Genomic DNA, 19,482 nt, shown 5'->3' with positions numbered 1-19,482 from the left:
GCAGGAATGTGGAACAGCCGAGTAAACATATGTGGAGATTTGGGAGCAAAAATATTGAGGAGAGCCATGCGGCAGTACAGCTTGGCCAGGGAAGCCTCACTGCGCAAAAGCTCTCTGGAAAACACAAACATCAGAACATCAAATTGCTTCATCACAATGAAAATAAGCCATAACCAGCAGCAATCCATATATACTTCATTATTTAAGGTTCAAGGAGACCCAAATCTTTCTTATTCATTCCGGATAGCACTCAGCCCAGCGTGGTACCATATTAAAGCACCTGAATTAGAAGATAACTCTCACAAAGTCAGTCAAGAGTTCTTCAGCTTTTAGATAGCAACAGACTGATGGTACAAGAAACCCAAGCTTCAAGGAAGGTACCTGTTAGACCAGCATGTATAAACACACTTGCACATGGCTAAGTGAATTCCTTCCAAAAAGACAATTGTAATAAATTTCCTTTATTACAGAAAAAACCACCCTAAACCAAAACACCTCAAACCCCACTTAATATATTAAGATTTAATGACTCTTTGTCAGCTTTAATCCAACAACTCCAATAAGATTCAGAAGTTTACTACTGCTTAAAACAAGGCTGTAGTAAACAACTGTGCTATAGGAAATGTTATAGATCAAGTCAGATAATACAAATGCCTTCTAACTACATTTCTTTTACCTGTGAATTTGGATATTGGTATTATCCAGGGTAACCAGTCCATTTGTTGCAGTCCTCCTATAACCAGCTGGTGGCCTTTCCAACATGTCAATAGGATACCAGTACCTCACCAGAACTCCTTCACTTCTGAGATAAGTCTCTACTTGGACCAACTCATTTACCTGGAACACCAAAACCAACACTATCAATAAACACAGTCATGACAATATTATTTTCTTCCTTCAGAAAGAGCACTACATCAGCATTCTACGCAGTTCAGTCCAAACTTAATCACATTTGTTCACAGATGTGTGAGGTTGGTGCATTAAAAGCCCACCCAGTGTATCTTTACTCACTGAATCAACATCCAGGACAACACCATGAAGACCAAATGTCTTCAGCATCCCCCGAATAGCAAACTTGGGTAAAGCTGTTCCAACAGCACTGCTGGTAACGTTGTTACTGTCAGGAGAGCGAGTGACCACTGTAAGACCTGATCAGAAAGGGACAAGATGATTTTTAAGGTGTAGTTTTCTCCTCAGGTTGACAATCTATGCAGTAGATCCCAACTACCAGAGCCCCTCAGCTGCTATTTTCCCCTCAAGATCCTTTTTGCTGATCTCACCTTTTCGTACTTTATCAATGGTAAATTTGTTTGCTTCATCTTTGATATCCTCGATAGTAGGAAGGTAGAGGTCTCTTGGGATGCCACCATTTTCCTCATAGAGGAATTCTACGGTTTGTCGTGCTATATCAACCATTCCTGGTAGACAGAAGGGAATGCCTGTTACTTCCCCAGCCATCTGAACTAAGTTCTTATTCTCATTAACATCATAAGCTGTTAGGCTGACAGATAGGGAGTGGAGCTTTCCTGATAAGACATTTGTATGCTTCTCATCAGGGCTCAGAATTCCTACTTTGCTCTTACTGTGGCTTTCCCACAAAGAGGTTGTCTTGCCAGACCTGTATTCATTTATAAATCCAAAAGCCCAAACCAAATTCTAAGCACTTGATGAAAACACCGAGTTCTTTTTTCTTTAATTTAAAATTTGCAGCCCTTAATATAGTAAAGCATAAACGAAACAGAGATGTTATCTCCACCCTTACTACACATCGTATAAAACAACATGCATTGAAATAAGCATGACCATACCTAACTGTAAAGCTCCTTTAATCTGATCCAACCCAGACTTCCTCTCAGCCTCATTACGGAATCTTTTAGGGAAAACTTTAGTCTCCCAGGCTTTAACCAACAGGGCATAGTGATCCTCCTGCAAAGACAAAGTTATTCAGAACACCAAGAAGAAAAAGAATTTAACAGCAGCAATATTTTCTCTAAGGAAGCAGGGAAAAGCCTCGTGTGGCAAAACTTAAAAATCTGAGTTACAAGGTCTATATTTAGTCTACAAGTTACAGCAGGCAGAGCTTGCCATGTTCCTCACCCGGGGAATGTCATCGTCATCATCATCATCACTTTCATCGTCTGCAATAGGAGGAGGATGAGGATCGGGGCCTGATGTGATAAAGTTCTCATAGCTTAGCTCCATTTTATAATGGCAAGATGTGTCACTGTCATATTCTACAAAACACACAGGGAAATAATGAGATCATAAGGCACTGGAAGGTATGCCATGATGTTCCACAGTTTTTGAGATATATTGTGTTCCATGGTCTCCAATCGGTCTGTGGAAATCTAATGCATTTTGACACAGCATAACCAATTGGCTGATTCAATCAACTATAACATCTTATTGTACTCAGAGCCCTGATAATTTCTCACTATATTGCATTAATTGAGAATAATTTGTGCATCTATACAAAAGAAAGACCAAAGTAAGATCTTTTTAATTGCCTTGTCTAAAATCCAGTCAGTATGCCATGCCTGTCATACTTCTTAACCTAAATAGGCAGTACCCAAGGAACGCAGTAAAGCTGTGCTTAAACCCTACTTAGTTGATTGTAATTTCTCCTGAAGGAGATTTAGAAAGAAGCAGTTAATCATCACTTTACGTTGTTGAGCCGTAGCAACAGCTGCGATTCTGCATGGAGGTCCGTGGGTCCCAGGATCCGAAGCAATGCTGGTGCCAGCATCATTATCACTATCAGAAGCCATGGCAAAAGGCAATGCTTCAAAGTTGGCACTGATTTCTTCTGCAAGGTCAATGCAGAGATCAGCAGCATTCCTGTGAGCCTGTCCTTCAGCATAGGCAAACTGGCGAGACCCAAAGTTTGCACGGACCTTCGTGTTCTGGAAGAAGATGCACATAAAAGCATCAAGATGAGCTGTGGATTGTTTTGATCCTTCTCTTTGCTCTTTCAAAAAACCTCAGCCAAGGGGAGAAGCTGATCACATCTCCATGCCATACAGCTTTCCCAGCAGCACTAGCTATAAAACTGGCTGCAGCAGGGAAAGCAGTAAGCCTCTAAACACAAACTTCAAACTTGCCTTTCTTCTAGCTTCAAGATACAGCACACTTGGCTGGTCTACTTTGAAGCAAGGTCACTGCTGGGAAGGAATACTAATAGAAGGGCTACTAGCACAGAGTAATGCCATCTCATCAAGCCATTAGTGGTTTGATGAAATGGCATTTCTGCTCATTAGTGTCCTAAGGGGCAGAAAAGTTCAAAATAATGACAAAACATCTATATGCACTTGGGAAGGGTAATGGAACACCTCAACCTAACTCCGCAAAGGTAAAAGCTATCACTCTACTTTCTTACAGATATGTGAGCAGGCACAATGCTTTCTATATAATTTTAATATTTCTGAAAAAATATGTATCAAGCAACATATTTATGTCAAAAAACTCACCTTCTTCTGAATGTGGACAACTGGCCACATTCCACCAGAGACATCTTCTAGATAGGGCCCAAGTCGCTGCCCACAGTATGTAAAATAAACTCTGCCTTTAGCTGGCTGTCCTGGAGGGGGTGGAGTCCCTTCTGTTCTTTCCCATCCAATTCCTGCTACATCCCCTGCAGAAAAATACGATCACCAAAAGAAGAACATGGATTTAGTCTTTTTTTTCCTCATCCACTGTTTCCTTTATATTTGCTTATCTGGTAAACCAGAAAGTTAGCTGCACTCTTACATACCAGGAGAAAGAGTCACATCCAGTCTAACACTCTTCCACTGTAGCAGGCTGGAGCCATTGTAATGCACTGCTCGCCCATTGCTGAGAAGTAACACAAGGAGAAAGTTAAAAAGAGCACTGAAACACATCAGGATTACAACTCACTACCTGCTGAAGTCCAGGAAGCTGTGATACTGACAACAGGCAACTCAACTCTCCTTATTTTGGTAAGGAGTGATTCTAATTCACCCGTTTAACATTTCAATGAAAACGTGTTGCCTACTAGAACATGGTTACAATCCTCCTCCCTAAGGGGCTTACAAATATACTGAGCAAGACCATGATTTCTGATGTACATCTCCAACGTACTTGTGAAAGAGACAGGTGCCCACTGGGTTTGTCCAAGCACCATCCCGTTTCTCAGCTTCTGTAGCAAATCCAAATGAAACTATTGGTCCAGTGTCATCATCTGTATCTCCATAGGAAACTATTTCAATTTCCCAGTAGAATGAGGGTGCCTAGAAACAAAAATAATAATTATTTTTAAAACAACTACCTACAAATCAGAGGTAAAATAGAAAGTTTTCTTTCTCTCTTCGTGTACTAATTTTGAGTATTAAATGACACCTGTTGTACAGTTTCAGTTCTTACCTGTACTGGAACTGGTGAAGTGGCATAGATAAATGTGCCCCGAGGAAGTCCCCCGCCTGCACTAGGATCAGCCAAGAAGGTCACAGCAGTGAGATGTGATGAAAACATGCATGCTCGCACAGGGGGAAACACTCTTGATGGGCTCCAAGTGATTTCTTTGGGCTGCAAAGAGGAACAGAGAATTTTCTTGTACCAACTAGAGCTGAAGTCATCCACTGAAATCCAATAACGCATTCTTTTATGAAGTGCATATTTAATACATCACATGTGACTATCACAGCTGCAATCACAACAAATTCTCATTACAGAAATTCACACTAAATGAAATGTTTAAACACAAATCTAGCCAGTTTGGCTCCAACACCACAGGCAGACCCTCTACACTCTGTGTCTGCCTTCATTTCCAAGGGGCTGAAGGCTCAGCACTGTTTCTGTGCTCACCTGCCTTCTGTCTGCTTGGAGTGGAGGAGGGGGAGGCCGAGCACAGTCACGATACAACATTCGTAGCCTTTCACACTGCATTTCTACAACAAGGAGCCTCTCCCCTGTAACAACAAACCACATCAAGCAAATCTAGTTACCGGAGTCCAAAAATGCAATCTTAATACCAGTAAACAGAAACAAATATGACATTTGCATTTTAAAAGATTTGATCAAATAGTCTCACCTTATCAACAAAATTGAAGACAAAATCTAATGCATACAAGGAATTGTTTTCCTCATGCTTAATTCATATTTGGCTAGCAAAGGCCTTGCTATGTTAATTAAAAATTCATTTTAGTGAGCAGGTTCATAACCCAGCAAAAGCAGGAAGTCAGAAGAATTTATGCCTGCTGTCAAAAAGTCAGAACCCTCCCTCTTACACTGGAGATCATACTGACACCCCCGTGTTCCCACCCTGACATCCTTCACTTCAGCCACTTTTCCTCCAGTGAAAGGCTCTGACATGTTCCTAAAACTTGCCCTTGAACTAAGACTTCTGCTGGGCCCATAGTTTTCTCTTAAACAAGAAGAAAGGAAATCAACAGCTCAATGATCAGGAATATAAGTAAGTATTGTAAACACCAGCAAAAAGGTCATAAAAAGAAAACAGAAATGATAATGTCAGGGAATACAGAGTAAGTTACACTGGAGGCAAGAAAAATGGAGAGGGTTTAGAAGTGGAGTAGCAGAGAACTACTCTCAGGACTTGCATCTTTTGTGATACACAGGATAATCATGTTCCGGCCTCAGCTTTATGCCTAATGTTCAAGATGATTTAGTGTGATGATTAGCTACTTGTATGTTAACACCTCTGCAGCTATGACGAGACATGCTGTACTGTGATTGCTGTCAAACTCTAAGTAGCTGAAGGACAAAACACTCAAGTGATTTTAAAAGCTGTTATGTCTCTGAACTGAGTATGACAATGATGCTTCAAGAACATGTTGGATACCTACCAGGGCTGCACTCCTGTGCTACCAAATTAAGAACTTCTACAGCAGCTGGACACTGTTGAATGAATTCTTCACAGAATGAGCTGTCTTCTAACAGCTGAGCCATCACCAGGCATGCTCTTAATGGAAAAATAACGGGTTTAAAGCATTACAAAAGTGTATACTGAATTCAAAGCTGTCTTTACATGTATTGAATTCAAGACTATTTTTAAAGCAAACTGATCTATCTCCGTGTGGTTGCTCAGCTGCCCACTGGAACTCCTGCAATGACACCTTTCTTCTGCTTCCCAATGGTTACTTACATGAAGCATTTGCTCCATGTATTGTAAGTGTTACAGAGGGACTTTATTTTTGGTGCTCGTTTTCACAACATTCAGACAATAAATGTACTTAAGGAAGCAAACAAGAATTGTTGCCTTGTCCCCTGCTGTCATACGTCAATGCCCAGAGAGGAAGAAAACATGAACCTGTGTGATTTCCATCCCTGGCAGTGGTCAGGGCCAGGTTGGACGCAGGTGCTTGGAGCAACCTGCTCTAGTGGAAGGTGTCCCTGCCCATGGCAGGGGGTCAGAACTAGATGAACTTTAAGATCTCCTCCAACCCAAACCAGTCTGGGATTCTAAGTTTTCTTGAACATTTGTGTACAGTATCAAAACAGACTGAGGCGTTGCACAAAACCTCACCTGGTTCTTATTTCAGCAAGAAGCCGGACCACTGCCATTACTGGAGTTGAGCCATCTCCTGTTGCAGGAAGTGAGGTGTGAATAGATAGACTTCCCTCCTGAGGGAGCAACATGGACTGGACTGCCTGTACTACCTTCTCAGTAATGGACAGTTTATGAAGAGGCAATGCCTGATGGTGGGGGGGCACGGTAAAAAGTTAAATTCAAGTAGTTAGTTTCTAAGAAATGAGGGTGTTTCATTACCTGGAGTTAATTCTCATTTTGTACTATCACAAAACCAGCACCAAACACCAGTCAAAAAAAGAAAATAAGAAAAAACAAACAACCCCCCCTAAAAACCAGTAACAGTATGCAGTGAAACATCTTTAAGCACCAAAAAGATGAATATCCAAGTTACTTGAATGAAAACTTAAATACAGATATTAAGAGACAATCTTTACAAATAATCTTTAATCAAAGATGAAGCAGGCTTTTTACATGCTGTAGATTAATTGCCAGTATGCTGTGACAAAAAATAATTGCTATTATACTTATGATTGGATTCTTAGAACTACCGTACCTCAGATCTTGGAACACAGAGCCTAGATAATGGAATAGTTAATGTGTCTGATGCTTGTGAGGTCTTTCTACTGTCTATACTGGTAGGTGGAAATTTGACCGTTGCTATACCTTCTTGTTCATTAATAGATGCCACAACTCCAATGCTTCCTGCTATTCCTTTACCTAAAACCTACAACCAAAGAAGGTCTGTGTAAGATTTAAGGTTTTACAAACAAGAAACACTGAGTGTTTAACACCACACACCAACTCAACACACAGAGCTGGGTGTTTTAGGAAACAGGAGCAACACACAATAGCAGTCTCCACAAGCGTTATTGCAACTGCTTCACAACCAGACAACCTGCACACTGCTTCCCAAGTATGCCAGTGCAGGCCAGACATTATCAGAAGCACCAGTTCTCATATCAGATATAAAATGCGAATGGCACTGGATTACCTGAACTTCCGAACCTATTTTAATTGTCTCTTTAAAGCCACCCAAAGCACAAAGGGCAGCTACTGCCTGCCGAGCAATTCTTTGAAGTTTAGCAAGTTTCCTTCCACTGCTACTCCCATTCTCCAAAATACTCTCAGCGTATTTCCCAAGCTGTGGAATGTACATCAGAGCCCGAGACAGAACCTGAAGACAGAAGCAAAAAATAGCAGAGAATGACTTCAAAGCACAATTCAACAAAAAACAACGTCCCAAGCCTCTAGCCCACACACAGCCTCGTAATTATTCTTCTTCTTGAAGAGAATTACATAACTCAGAATATTCCATGTTCTCTGAAGTGCAAACATCACAGAGCTACATAGAGCATCTTAGCAAAACTCTTTGCTCAAGGATCTAGCCTAAGCAACAGATCAGTTGCTACAAGATTCAAAGAAACATAAAAGGAGCATCCTGTCCTTTCTAGCCAACGCTTTAGACCCACAGAGGTCATGGCAAAGAGCACTGAATAGCAAAGGTAGAATAACCACCCAGTGAAGGCAAGATAACTCCCTAAACAAACAGCATTATTAATTACTCAAAAGATTGACATGTGAATTAAGAGAATGTCAACACATTCTCTGAAGCTGGATAATTTTTGATTATGTATTCCACACCATCTACCAGAAAATGCTGCTTCTGTGCAGTTATACACCCCAGTCTGAACTACATCAGAAATGAGTAGCTTAGGAAATTGCTAAGAATTATGTTCTCTCAACTACTCAACGCATGCTTGGTGTATTATTTGATAGTTAATCTGTTTGCTTACTTTTTCTGCAGTTGTTGTCCAGATCTGAGCTGCATTTGATTCCGGTGCCATCAACAAGCTATGCAGCAAAGCGATCACCTCTGCTGCCATGCTGTTTGCAACATGACCACTAATGAATGGCCTCACAGGATCCGTCCTGTGAAGGGTAAGTAAGAAATCTGCCCATTAATTTCAAAACACAAGAAGGAAAAGAAGCTTCAATTGTCAAGAATTTAGAGCATAAAAAAGGGAAGATTATTTTCTGGAGCACTACAAACACTCGTATACAGAAAAGCAGAATCTAGACTAGTATAGGATCAAAGTGACCTACCTGGCAAGCTCAGAATTCCTCTCTCTGCAAATAGATGTTTGTGCAGTCTTCTTTTTGTCTCCAGTGGACAACCCACTGGTAGTTTCTGGATTGACAGTTTCTATGGGTGGCCCAACACTAACTATTAGACCAGACTGTGCCCACTTAGTTGCCTTTCGAAGAGCTGCAGCAGCTTCTTCTGTAATCACTTCACAGCAGCCACTCTGAAAATAAAATCGCCATATAAGACAAATACTAATGTTAGCTCTATTTGGCCACACTATGTGATGCATTTAACTCTCTTCCCTCTGCATATGTAAAACTACTGAGAACACATCAAAACATCCTCCTGTGTATTAGTCACAGTCATAAGACAAATTCTTTCTGTTGCTTTTTCTCATCTAAAAAAGAGATCAGAGATCAAAGTATGGATTTGTTGCCTTTAACATTCCATTTTTAGCTTAACAGTATAGCTTCTCTTCTCTGATCAAAAAGCTACATATGAGTATTTCTGGTGCAAATACTCAGGAACATGTCTGAAAATATACATGAAAATTTAATTTAAATACCATCAGTGTGCATTAAACATTTCAGGAAAGATAATACTAAGGGGCTTAAAGATGACCTACAATGGTTGAAGGAACCATTAGCTGAAACCCTTTCTCATCATTTAGCCCTGTTATTTACATCAATAACTCCATATTGCTAATATTGCAGTTAAAGTTATCTTTCTGAAGAGTTCTGTAAGTTAAAGAACGTTAAACAAATGGGATTTAACATCAGTAAAAACCAAGAATTCTGAGTGGCCATCGATTATTACAATGTTGAACAATTCTTTAGCTATTCCTTTCCTTACTTTTGTCATATCTCGATCCATTTTCACCACTTTCTCCATATTGGCTCCAGTTCCCAATCGGAATGGACGACCTTCCGAGCTACTGTTGGAGTGAAAACAAAACACATCAGCTTTGTTTTCACTGGTGTTAAAAACAGCTGACCTGTACAGTCCCATTAAATACATTATGTGTGGCTTTAAATTATTTGAAAGCAACCCTTGCTTTCAAATCTTTTTCAAATTCAATCCCCTTGAATTGCTCAAGAGTAATAGAAATACTTTGCATTCAAGGACATATTCAATTGCACCATAATTTACAAAAGGAATTTAATACGATTGAGTGTAGTGATTTGCATAACAATTTAACCCTCGCCCTCAAAAAGAAGCATCATGCAATTGGTTTTCACTGAACACGGATGACTGAGTTAACCTTTCTCCCACCAACACCCGACAGCTGTACCTTTTAGTACCATTTTTAGGGCCTGGGTTCAGAACCAACTTGGAGGGGGGAAAGATGAAACAAATAGCACAAAATACAAGAGGTGATGATGTTGGCTGTTTGACATTCAGAGATCTCAAGATCCAGGTGTGTACTAAGAATGCTAAAGAAGCTGCAATAGGAAATTATTATCCAGTGTATGAATTATTAAAAGCAATGCTTTTAAAGCCATTTTGCTTTGACAGCTCTATTTGTTGGTCCTACATAGTCTACAATACCATAACAAGATAAATTCAATTTCTCTGATGGAGTATCATTCAAGTAATTAATTTTTCACGCCATTGTTTTCAGACAGATCAAGATATTTGTATGTTTCTTTGCTAGCGGCTTACACATGGCTTGTAAGCAAGCCAAAACACCACACTTCATATCCCTCTCCTCTTTTTATACACGTGTATACTCTGCTCTTGTTTCAGCTTTGCTGCTCTCATCACTGCTGAACAGTCCTCTACAAAACAGACAAGCCCAGAAAGCATTGGGATTTAGAGTCTTTCTGCTGCTGCCTCACCACAAATTCAGTATAGTGGTGTGCATTTTATCCAGGTAACAGCATGTTAAGCATCAGCCCTATAAACCAGTTTTGCATTACATTATTATTTTGCCAGTAAACACAACAAACTGGGACAACATTTTGCTTATATCTAGGATGCATTTTTCTACAGCTGTAGCACTAAAAAAAGAGAACTGGGACTGGCAAAATTGGTTGCTAACTCCAATTCAGTGAATTAAGATTACCTTAGTAATGGCTGAAGGACTTCATGGGATGACTGGTCCTCCCGTTTATGAATAAAAATAGAAAGTTTACCATCCACTGCCTCGCTTTCTTCTCCAGGATCTTTATCACCTTTTATGGAATTTTTAGGGCTGGCTTTTGTTAAAGTAGTATCTGGCTCGGAGGCAGTTGGAGAAAGAACTGTCTGGCACCCTTAAGTAGAAAGGAAAAAAAGAAAAACAAAATAAATTAAAACACAACCATGAGTTCCATCACCAAACCTTCCTGCCCTTGAAAGTACCGCTAACACACCCGAGGTGAATCAAATACATCACTGTGACACTCATTTTAGTCCGAGAACAGTTAAATTAAGAGCCAGGTGGAAAGTCACAGAAATACCCTATCTTAACACTAACACATCATACACCTTTTCCTACTTGAGCTTTCTGTCAGTACAAAAACTCCTTGCAGAACCATGACTTGCTTGGCAATTTCTTGGCTTAGCATGACACCAGAAAGATGCTGGTACCTGGTACGACATAATCCGCCAGCTTTGCCAACAGCAGAGAGGCAATCTTGGAGGCTGGGTCACTGGGATCATCCTGTTCACTGTTCAGAGAGGGTACCGAGTAACTCCAGGGAGGCAACTCCACATTTCCACAGTCCTCAACGCTCATGAGAGGCAGTGCAGCACGACACAACTGCAGGATTATAAGGACCAGCTTTGGAGAAGGACGCTGATCCAACAGAAGTGACAGAAGCTTGGACACACAGGCTGGCTGGCTCAGGATTGCTTTGCCTATGTGACTCCTGAAAGGGATTAAACACCAAGACTGAGTAAGTGTCAGTTTACAATGATTTCGAAAGTTATTTTACCTTCACTACTGTGGAAAAAAAAAAATAAAAATAAATATATCCCCTAAAGAACCCCCACCTGCTTTCATACACGGGAAAAAATACTCCAGAGACAGAGGCCTAGTACCTTGACAGGTCATTAAGAAGACTGAGAACATCTTGTAGGGCATCATTTCCTGCAGCTTGGTTACCACAACACTCTGTAGCTCGGGCGAGGTGGTTGGTAAGAAGACTGGAGACCTGGCGAGCCAGACCGGAGTGAACAGCTTCTGTTGAGCCACCTTTAACAATAATGCAAGAATACACAACTGGGATCAACAAAATTAATGTACACATCTACAAATTCCTCACCCATAAACTGGAATTAGTAGGTTTTTGGTTTGCTATAGCAAAACATTTACAGAAGATGTTTTTAACTAAAAATAAAACCTGATACAACACCCATGTTCATTAACCAACAGCCACATATCTATGAGTTTGTGTTATGGGTGAATCCTATCACAGAAGAAACCTGTCAGGGATCACTCAGGGTCTCTGATTATGTCTAGACAGAACCAAGTGGCAGACGTGAAATTATCTGCAACATAAACACTCCCACAAGGAGGGAAAAAAACCCTAGAATTAAAAAAGCAACAAGAAGAAAATCAACTTATTTTTGTATCCACTTGTGTGTTCTGAAGAACCCACACAGTTCTGAAGTCATGGTGAGCAATGGCCTATTTTAAATACATTTACACTACATCTCAGGCACTTAAACAATTCTAAAGCACACAACAGAAACCTATTTGGCAGTGTTCCTACCTTCTTCTTTCTCCCACTCAACACACCGATTGGCCAGCACCTGGAAGGCAGCCCAAGCCATGGTGGCCACCTTTTGTTTCTTGGTCTGTTTTTCATTTGAACTGGATTCTGTCTGGCTGCTTAAGCTGCAAAGCCTATCCATAAGTTGTACCAGGCCACTACGTACCAAACACTTCTCTTCGCTCCTGTATGAGGAGAGAAATTTGGATTTTACTTAAATAACTTCTCAGTCACTAAACGACACAATGAAAATATAGAATGTGCTGTTAATTCAGCAATTAATCACTTTACTTGGCAGAAAGATGGTTCTGTCTCTCCCTTGTCCTCCCCAGATAAAATTCTGTACTGTGAGGAAATTTCACAGGATGTTCTCAAGATAATCCTCATTACTCCCCACCCCTGGACGTGTTCAAGGCCAGATTGCACAGGGCTTTGTGAAGCAAGGGAGTATGTATATGCTAGATAATATGTCTCCTTAAGGCAAAACCTATTAAGGACATCCGTGGATGCCCTCCTTCTCTTTCTGCACGAAACGCTTTCATACCTTGTGTAAGGTATAGTGCATAAGAGGCCAATGCTATTTGCACAAGCAATGGGGTAGCGAGCACACAGCGAGACCACAGACGTCATCGTCTCTCCAAAAGCTTCCTGGACTTGTTCCACCATCCCACCACACGTGAGCTCTTCAATTCTGTTGACAGATATTTGAAATGGTAGGCTTTCTAGGTTAAATAAAATGAGCTTCTAAATACAGCTTTAAAAAACAATCAGCACATATTCAGAACTACTCGAAGAAATTTAGAACTAAAATTCAAGTCACTTAATGTTTTAATATGAAACATATGTAAACAAGAGTGCAGGGCAGTTTGGTTTCAAATGATTGCAATTTGAGTACAAACAGAATACTTACAAAGTATTTATGAGATTTAGACAACAGTATTAGTATCAGCTCAGTCTACCACTAATAACGAATTAACACGAATTTAGAATTAAGTAAAAACAGTAAGATATCTTTATACATATCTGTGGATACATCATCCAAGTACAAAAGGAAAGTTCCTCTACTACCAAATAAAAGCGTTTCTTAGAAGTTTCTGCCTTTTAACCCCACAAGCACCAAAGTGGTTGTTGCAAATTTAGTTCTGTAAACAGGAGCTAGTCACTCACAGTTTTTCTTTGTGCAAAGCAATCTGCTATCTTCTAGAGAAACTGAAACAATTCTTTTCAGAGCAATAAACAAACCTTGGTCCTCCCTGAAGCACCATGGTCACTGGGCCTACGAGATGTGTCACACCACCAACCCGAACAGCTGCTGTCAGCAGCTCTCTCATGTGCACCAGGGCCTGCTTCCTCGTGTTCCCACGCCGCCACCTCGTCTGAGCAGCAAGCAGAAAACTGCTGCTGGACACCTACGAGATTGTGTTTGGTTTTGTGAGTGAGACACAATAAGACACCTCCTTTCCTTGTGAAAGTCTGAATTGAGAAATATAAGCATTTAGCACATTCAAAAGGACATACCGCTTGGTCAGGATTTGTTCCAATGAAAGCAAAGAGCTGCCCCAGTAGGACACTGTACGTGGGTTTATCTCTGCTATCCTCAATGGTCAGTGACTGGAGAAGAGTGAAAGAGCTGCTTCTGTGGCTGGTAACGTGGCGGCGCCTAGGAGAACACAGGATAGTTACACCCGCCAGCAGTAAGCCAGGCTTTGCTTGCAAAGTTTATGATGATTTTAACAACAAAGGCCATGTTATTAAAGCAGTGGAATAAATCCTCATATACCTTTGACTTGATCTAGCAAACTCGATGTCTTCGTTACCGATCATTTCCAAGTCGGATGGCGCTGACATACTGCGAAGGAAGACGGGCTGGCGGACGGCGTGAGAGATCACTTTTGTTTCAGATGCTGATTTACAGGCTGCAATATTACACAATGTGACAGAATGTCAATTCCTGGTGTAGGAGGGTATTTACAAACTGGTTTTAAAATCAGGGTGGACATTGCAGGGAAAGCTGTAACACACAGTAGGGAAAATGCAGTCTAAACAAGAACTTGCAACTCAGTTCTGGGACTTTCCAGTTTTCAGGTACTGTTTCAAGTTAGTTTTGATGTGACCAGGTTAAGTATTTTTCTCTCAGTAATTCAAGGAGACTAACATTGAAATTTCACTTATTATGAACCAGACCTTAATTTACCATCATTATGGCAATCAGAAAACAGAGACTCAAACTCATATATTGTAAAAGAATTCATTTAATTTAATAAAGAAAGAGGGGGAGGGGAAAGATCAATTTTAATTTAAGTGAAAGAGGGAAAATAAGAGAAAAGAAATAACTTATATCTTGAGAAAAAAAGAAAAAAGAAAGTACAGTGCTGGCCGTGAGATCTATACCTGGAGTCTCTGCAGGGGTACCAGATATGCTTCTTGTGATGCCAGACTGTGCTGCAATAGTGACATGCAATAACAGCTCTGCTCTGTTCATCAAGCTCTTCACTAGTGTTTTGGTTTTCGCTAGGGGATGAGAGGTCTTCTGTATCAGTGAATTCACCTCTTGAAAAAACTTCTCCCTAAGATTATGAAAGAAAAATAAAAGAAGCAAATTCAATTATGTTTTAATGTCTTCTGTAATAAAGTGATACTGTGAAAAAGGTTACTTTAAAGAAGACACACAGCATCAATCTGTTCTATGCCAACAAAGTAGAAAGCAGAAAAAAATTAATAAGTGATTTGTAATTAAGTACTAGTAACTGCAGGTACTAATATTAATATATTTAACACAGATATTCCACAGCTGCTCTTTTAAGTACCTTTCCTAAATGGTCTACTCCACAGTCAGCTACTGACCTTAATGCCAGGACCACATTCTCCAGATCACTTCCATCAAAAGAAACTTCTTTCATTGAACACAGAAGTTCTAGTTCTTTCATCTTGCTCTAAACAAAGTGAAGGAAAAGGATGAACATGTATTGAGTGAGCAGCACGAAGCAGGAGCACACACACAGCAGCCACAATGCTTACCTCATTGAAGTGATAATCATAAAAGAATGGGACATTGTTCTCCAGCTTCCCATGCATGGCATCATCTACCTCGTTCTGCCATTTCTGCTCCAGCTCAGCCACACTCTAATAGAGGGACAAAAATAACATTTATTGCAGTTGGTCATCTTAAGGAGTAGAAGAAGTCTTAAAAGGAGAAATCTGAGTACATTTTGTATTTCTATGTTTCTAAAAATGCTGTTAATACACCTCAGTCTCAAAAAAAGCCTTCTTGTTTTATGTATTTTTATTTTTACCTGCAGTTGTCTCTCCATGGCATTTAGCTTCTTAAAGGTCTCTCCCATAATTTTACAAAGTAAATCATATTCTTCAGCATGTTCCTCCTGATACTGGAAATTTATCAGGGACTGGAGTGCATCAACCAAATTCAAATGCTTAATCACACATGAAACTACCATCTCCTCCATTACTTCTGGCTGAATCACATCCCTAGGGTTATAGGTAAAGCCAAACTGATTAAGCAAGAATAATGGACAAACTTTGACAATTCATATTTACAATTCACTAGATGCATTCACAAACACATGTTTACGGAATATTAAATCCATACATACCAGGCATGCCACATCCTCACTGCTGCTTCTTTAGCTCACTTACTTTGGCACCAAACATTAAAACAATAAAAGTCAAGTCAGAGCAAAACAATGACTACTCACTTTATACTAGGTCTAAATTGAGGCCGAGCACGTCCAGAAATTTCCCTGAGTTTTATCATGATTCCTGGAGGCAGCCTGATTCTAGGCAAATCAAAATAGTGTCCAACGGGAGGCACTAGAACATCAGAAGGGTATGTAAACTCTCTATCTTCATCTATAGTGAGAGGCAATGGTGAAGGACTTGGTGTAAGGGCTGGAGATATGACACCATTGGCTTCCACCTGCCACTGGCACCTGGAAAAAGAAATAAAAGCAGATTAAAAGGATTGTTTTTTCCCCCTCTTAAGTCTTCCCCTCATCCAGAAAGACACATTACAAAGACAGACTACAAGTTAACATATTACGTCTGGCTTGTACCAAGCACAGCCCAATCCTCCTCTACTTGCTCTAAAGAAAACCTCTATTCTAGAAAATATTCCCTTGGGTTTAGGCAACACAGAACTGCTGAACAAACTCTGCAGGAGGAATTATCACAACATCACCTTAAAACACAAGACTTGAGCACAACTACAGAAGTCCCCTTCCCTCAGAAAATAACCCACATGGGAACTCAGATCAAAGTTGTTATTTTTTTACCTTTGTAATAGTTTAGATCTTAAGAGCTCTTGACAGGTTTCTTCATCTTTGGTAATTTCTGGTCCATTGTATAGTATTCGCAGCATAGAACAAGCTAACACAGAAAGGCCAAGTGCCAGGTCAACTAGGAAAGGCAACCCTCCTGACACATCCTCTGAAGATTCCTGTAGCAGGAATAGTGGTAAGTTGCAGTCAATCAGCCACAGAGTCCTTCCCCAATATATTTCAAGACAGGAGATTTTATATTCGTATATATAATCTTACAGATATATATCTGTATCTTTTATATATCAATCCTATGTCTCTTACACAGAGGTATAATGAAAAAATGCTTAACAATTAAAAGCAACATATAAGAACAATTCAAGACATTATTTTCCTGAACCAAGAAAAAAAAAGGTAAAGTTAGTTTCGGTTCAGTCATCCTCTGGCCTGCAGATCTGTCGTCTCACAGGCCTAGTCCTAGCGTCCTGGTAGCAGGATGCAAGTTTTCTTTCATTTGATCCCAGCATCCCTCCCCTCTCTTCTTTATAGGCTGGAACCAACCTGGAACACGATTTCCAGGTTGTTACAAGATACCCATCTCTCCAAAGAAACCCTGATCTGTGAGCAGCAAAGGATACTCACAGTGACTTCATCCAAATCCAGTGTCAATGACAGGAGATGGATAAGACATATTTGGTAATTACTATCTTTATAAAACCCTATGCATCCTACAGACTATGCCACAGTCTAAAACTTAGGTCCCTTACACTGTAAAAAGCTGATCTGTCTTACTGCCAAAATAAGTAAGTAAAAGAAACAAGTAAGTTTCGAATGTTAACTTCCAACTTTGAAGTACATTTTCTATTCGATCTGGAGTGTGTTACAGACAGAAGACAAACAAGGCTGAGCCTTTCCCATGGAATCTGTCATGTTTGAGTACCTGTGCTCGAACAGTGCAAGCAAAGCCCCACATGGCTTTGTCTGGAGTGTTGTGCTCACGACCACTCCGCATTTCAAAGGAGAAGGTGACTGTATCTCCTTCCACCTTCAAATTTTGATGGGGAGGAGGGAAAGAAAAAAGAAGAGGAGACATTTAAGAACTGAGGCAAACAAACAGGTTTTTCATAAAAGTGGCTTATTTTATGCATTAATGCTTTTAATGACACTAATCTAAGTATTATTTTTATCTCCAATTAAATACTCTGATCTAAGATTCTTCCCTTTTTGTTAGGATAGCTTTTAGTGGACAATTTGATTTTAATTTTGCTGCTGGCTAACTACAATAAAACAATAATAACCACCATAGTTGCAGAATTTATCAGCCTGTGTTACTTGGCTTTGATTTTCATCAAAACAGTTCCATTGTTTGTCTGCAAGAACCCATGCAATAACCAACAGTTCTCTTCCTGAGGGCAGACAGACAAGCTCTTCAAGGAGAAGAACATCAGCACATTAATAGAAAAGTTTGCTAAAAGACCAGTATAAAAGTCTATGTCTGAAAAACAAATGAAATTCCATTAATTGTGAACAACAAAATGCTTGTTGGAAATGGCTTTCCACTTTATTACTTTTTGATTTCTTTTTGAAATGCTTTTTTGTTATATATTTAGGCCCAGTTTTAGTGCGGGACAATGTAGCAGCACAAACATGTAAGAAAATAAAGGATGCTGCATACAGAGGGAACACACAGCAAAACTATTGAAATACTGAAGTTTCAAAGGGATTCTTCTGTCTTGGCTTTACCGCCAAAAGCATCCAATGTCATTTTAAAACCCAACATAAATGGTTGAGAGTTGCTACATCTATTACTTATTATACTGTGGGTTACTGCTAAACAAAATGCAGGTATGCCCACAGACCTTAAGAAAATATGCACAACCTGAGACTGTTCAAGAATTTCTCTTAGGAAGATAAATGAATGAGACCAGTAGTGCCATTAGAGACTCCAGGACTGAAACATACCAGTAATGAATTCCAGTAAGACATAACAAAACAAGATAAGCTCAAAGAGAAGCATCACACACAACATACAGCTGAGTTTAAAGCTATTCCCCAAGGACATGACAGCTCACTTAAGAAGTGATCTCAGGATGGGTAACCGTACACTTAAAAGCTTGGACTTCATTGTTATAAGGGTTAAAAAGGACTCGACAGGGTTTCCAAAGGGGAATTTTCTATGTGAAATATTGGTGGATTATAATACTGTACCTTTACTAAGTCTTTCGGCCAACCAGTTCCTAAGACACTACGGCTGCCATATCCCAGTGTATTGCCTCCATACTCAGCAACCTTCCTACTGTTTGTGTTAGGACCAGCATAGATCACCAACTTCAAAACATAAAATACACTGTTAGACTGTAAGAGAAAAACAAGAAAATCTAATAATAATAATAATACTTAGCACTTCCACCGCGCTTTAGATCTTCAAAGCGCTTTATCAACATTAACAAATCCTCACAACAGCCCTGTGAGGTGAGTAGGCAAGTATTATTATCCCCATTTTACAGATGGGGAAACTGAGGCAGAGAGGAAATTAAGTGACTTGCCCCCAAGGTCACACAGCAAGTCAGCAGTGGAATGGGAGAAGAAATTGGGAGGAATCCCAACTTCCATTCCTCATGCTGAGCTAAATAGAACATACTGTCTCTCTACTAATAAATAGATTGATCCTGCTCCCATCAAACTTCGTATTTTGCTAGGCTAATGGTTGGACTCGATGACCTTAAAGGTCTTTTCCAACCTAAACAATTCTATGATTCAGTGGGAACATGATGAGGCCCTAAGTTTTCTGGAGGAGTTTAATGTTAACGTCACCCATTACTGGTTAAAGACACTTATAAATAACTAAAGGGAGTGAGTATCACAGGACTTGTTCTATGTTAAAGAATATACGGCAAGAATTAGTAAGCAGCACAAGCA

The 19,482-nt window shown here is 39.9% G+C and overlaps 1 protein-coding gene across 1 annotated transcript in view; it reads right to left on the bottom strand.

The window, feature by feature from the left end:
* HECTD4 (HECT domain containing E3 ubiquitin protein ligase 4) overlaps positions 1-19,482 on the bottom strand; it is a 59,113-nt gene that overhangs the window by 17,849 nt on the left and 21,782 nt on the right. The window contains 35 exon segments of the mRNA XM_010018542.1: positions 1-114; positions 677-837; positions 1,012-1,148; positions 1,281-1,418; positions 1,809-1,926; positions 2,098-2,234; positions 2,666-2,903; positions 3,468-3,631; positions 3,752-3,831; positions 4,099-4,247; positions 4,381-4,542; positions 4,822-4,925; positions 5,820-5,935; positions 6,500-6,669; positions 7,059-7,229; positions 7,497-7,679; positions 8,299-8,434; positions 8,609-8,811; positions 9,444-9,525; positions 10,657-10,846; positions 11,163-11,443; positions 11,616-11,769; positions 12,290-12,474; positions 12,834-12,980; positions 13,532-13,698; positions 13,808-13,949; positions 14,070-14,205; positions 14,681-14,856; positions 15,134-15,222; positions 15,308-15,412; positions 15,583-15,775; positions 16,003-16,236; positions 16,579-16,742; positions 17,504-17,634; positions 18,768-18,891. The exon segment at positions 1-114 is cut by the window's left edge and continues 1 nt beyond it. Coding sequence (XP_010016844.1) covers positions 1-114; positions 677-837; positions 1,012-1,148; positions 1,281-1,418; positions 1,809-1,926; positions 2,098-2,234; positions 2,666-2,903; positions 3,468-3,631; positions 3,752-3,831; positions 4,099-4,247; positions 4,381-4,542; positions 4,822-4,925; positions 5,820-5,935; positions 6,500-6,669; positions 7,059-7,229; positions 7,497-7,679; positions 8,299-8,434; positions 8,609-8,811; positions 9,444-9,525; positions 10,657-10,846; positions 11,163-11,443; positions 11,616-11,769; positions 12,290-12,474; positions 12,834-12,980; positions 13,532-13,698; positions 13,808-13,949; positions 14,070-14,205; positions 14,681-14,856; positions 15,134-15,222; positions 15,308-15,412; positions 15,583-15,775; positions 16,003-16,236; positions 16,579-16,742; positions 17,504-17,634; positions 18,768-18,891 — 5,381 coding nt within the window.

Source organism: Nestor notabilis, unplaced genomic scaffold (genome assembly GCF_000696875.1).
Source record: "Nestor notabilis isolate BGI_N333 unplaced genomic scaffold, ASM69687v1 scaffold6447, whole genome shotgun sequence".
NCBI classification, from domain to species: domain Eukaryota; kingdom Metazoa; phylum Chordata; class Aves; order Psittaciformes; family Psittacidae; genus Nestor; species Nestor notabilis.
The sequence above is the reverse complement of the archived record's forward strand: the minus strand, read 5'-3'. Positions and strand labels throughout refer to the sequence as shown.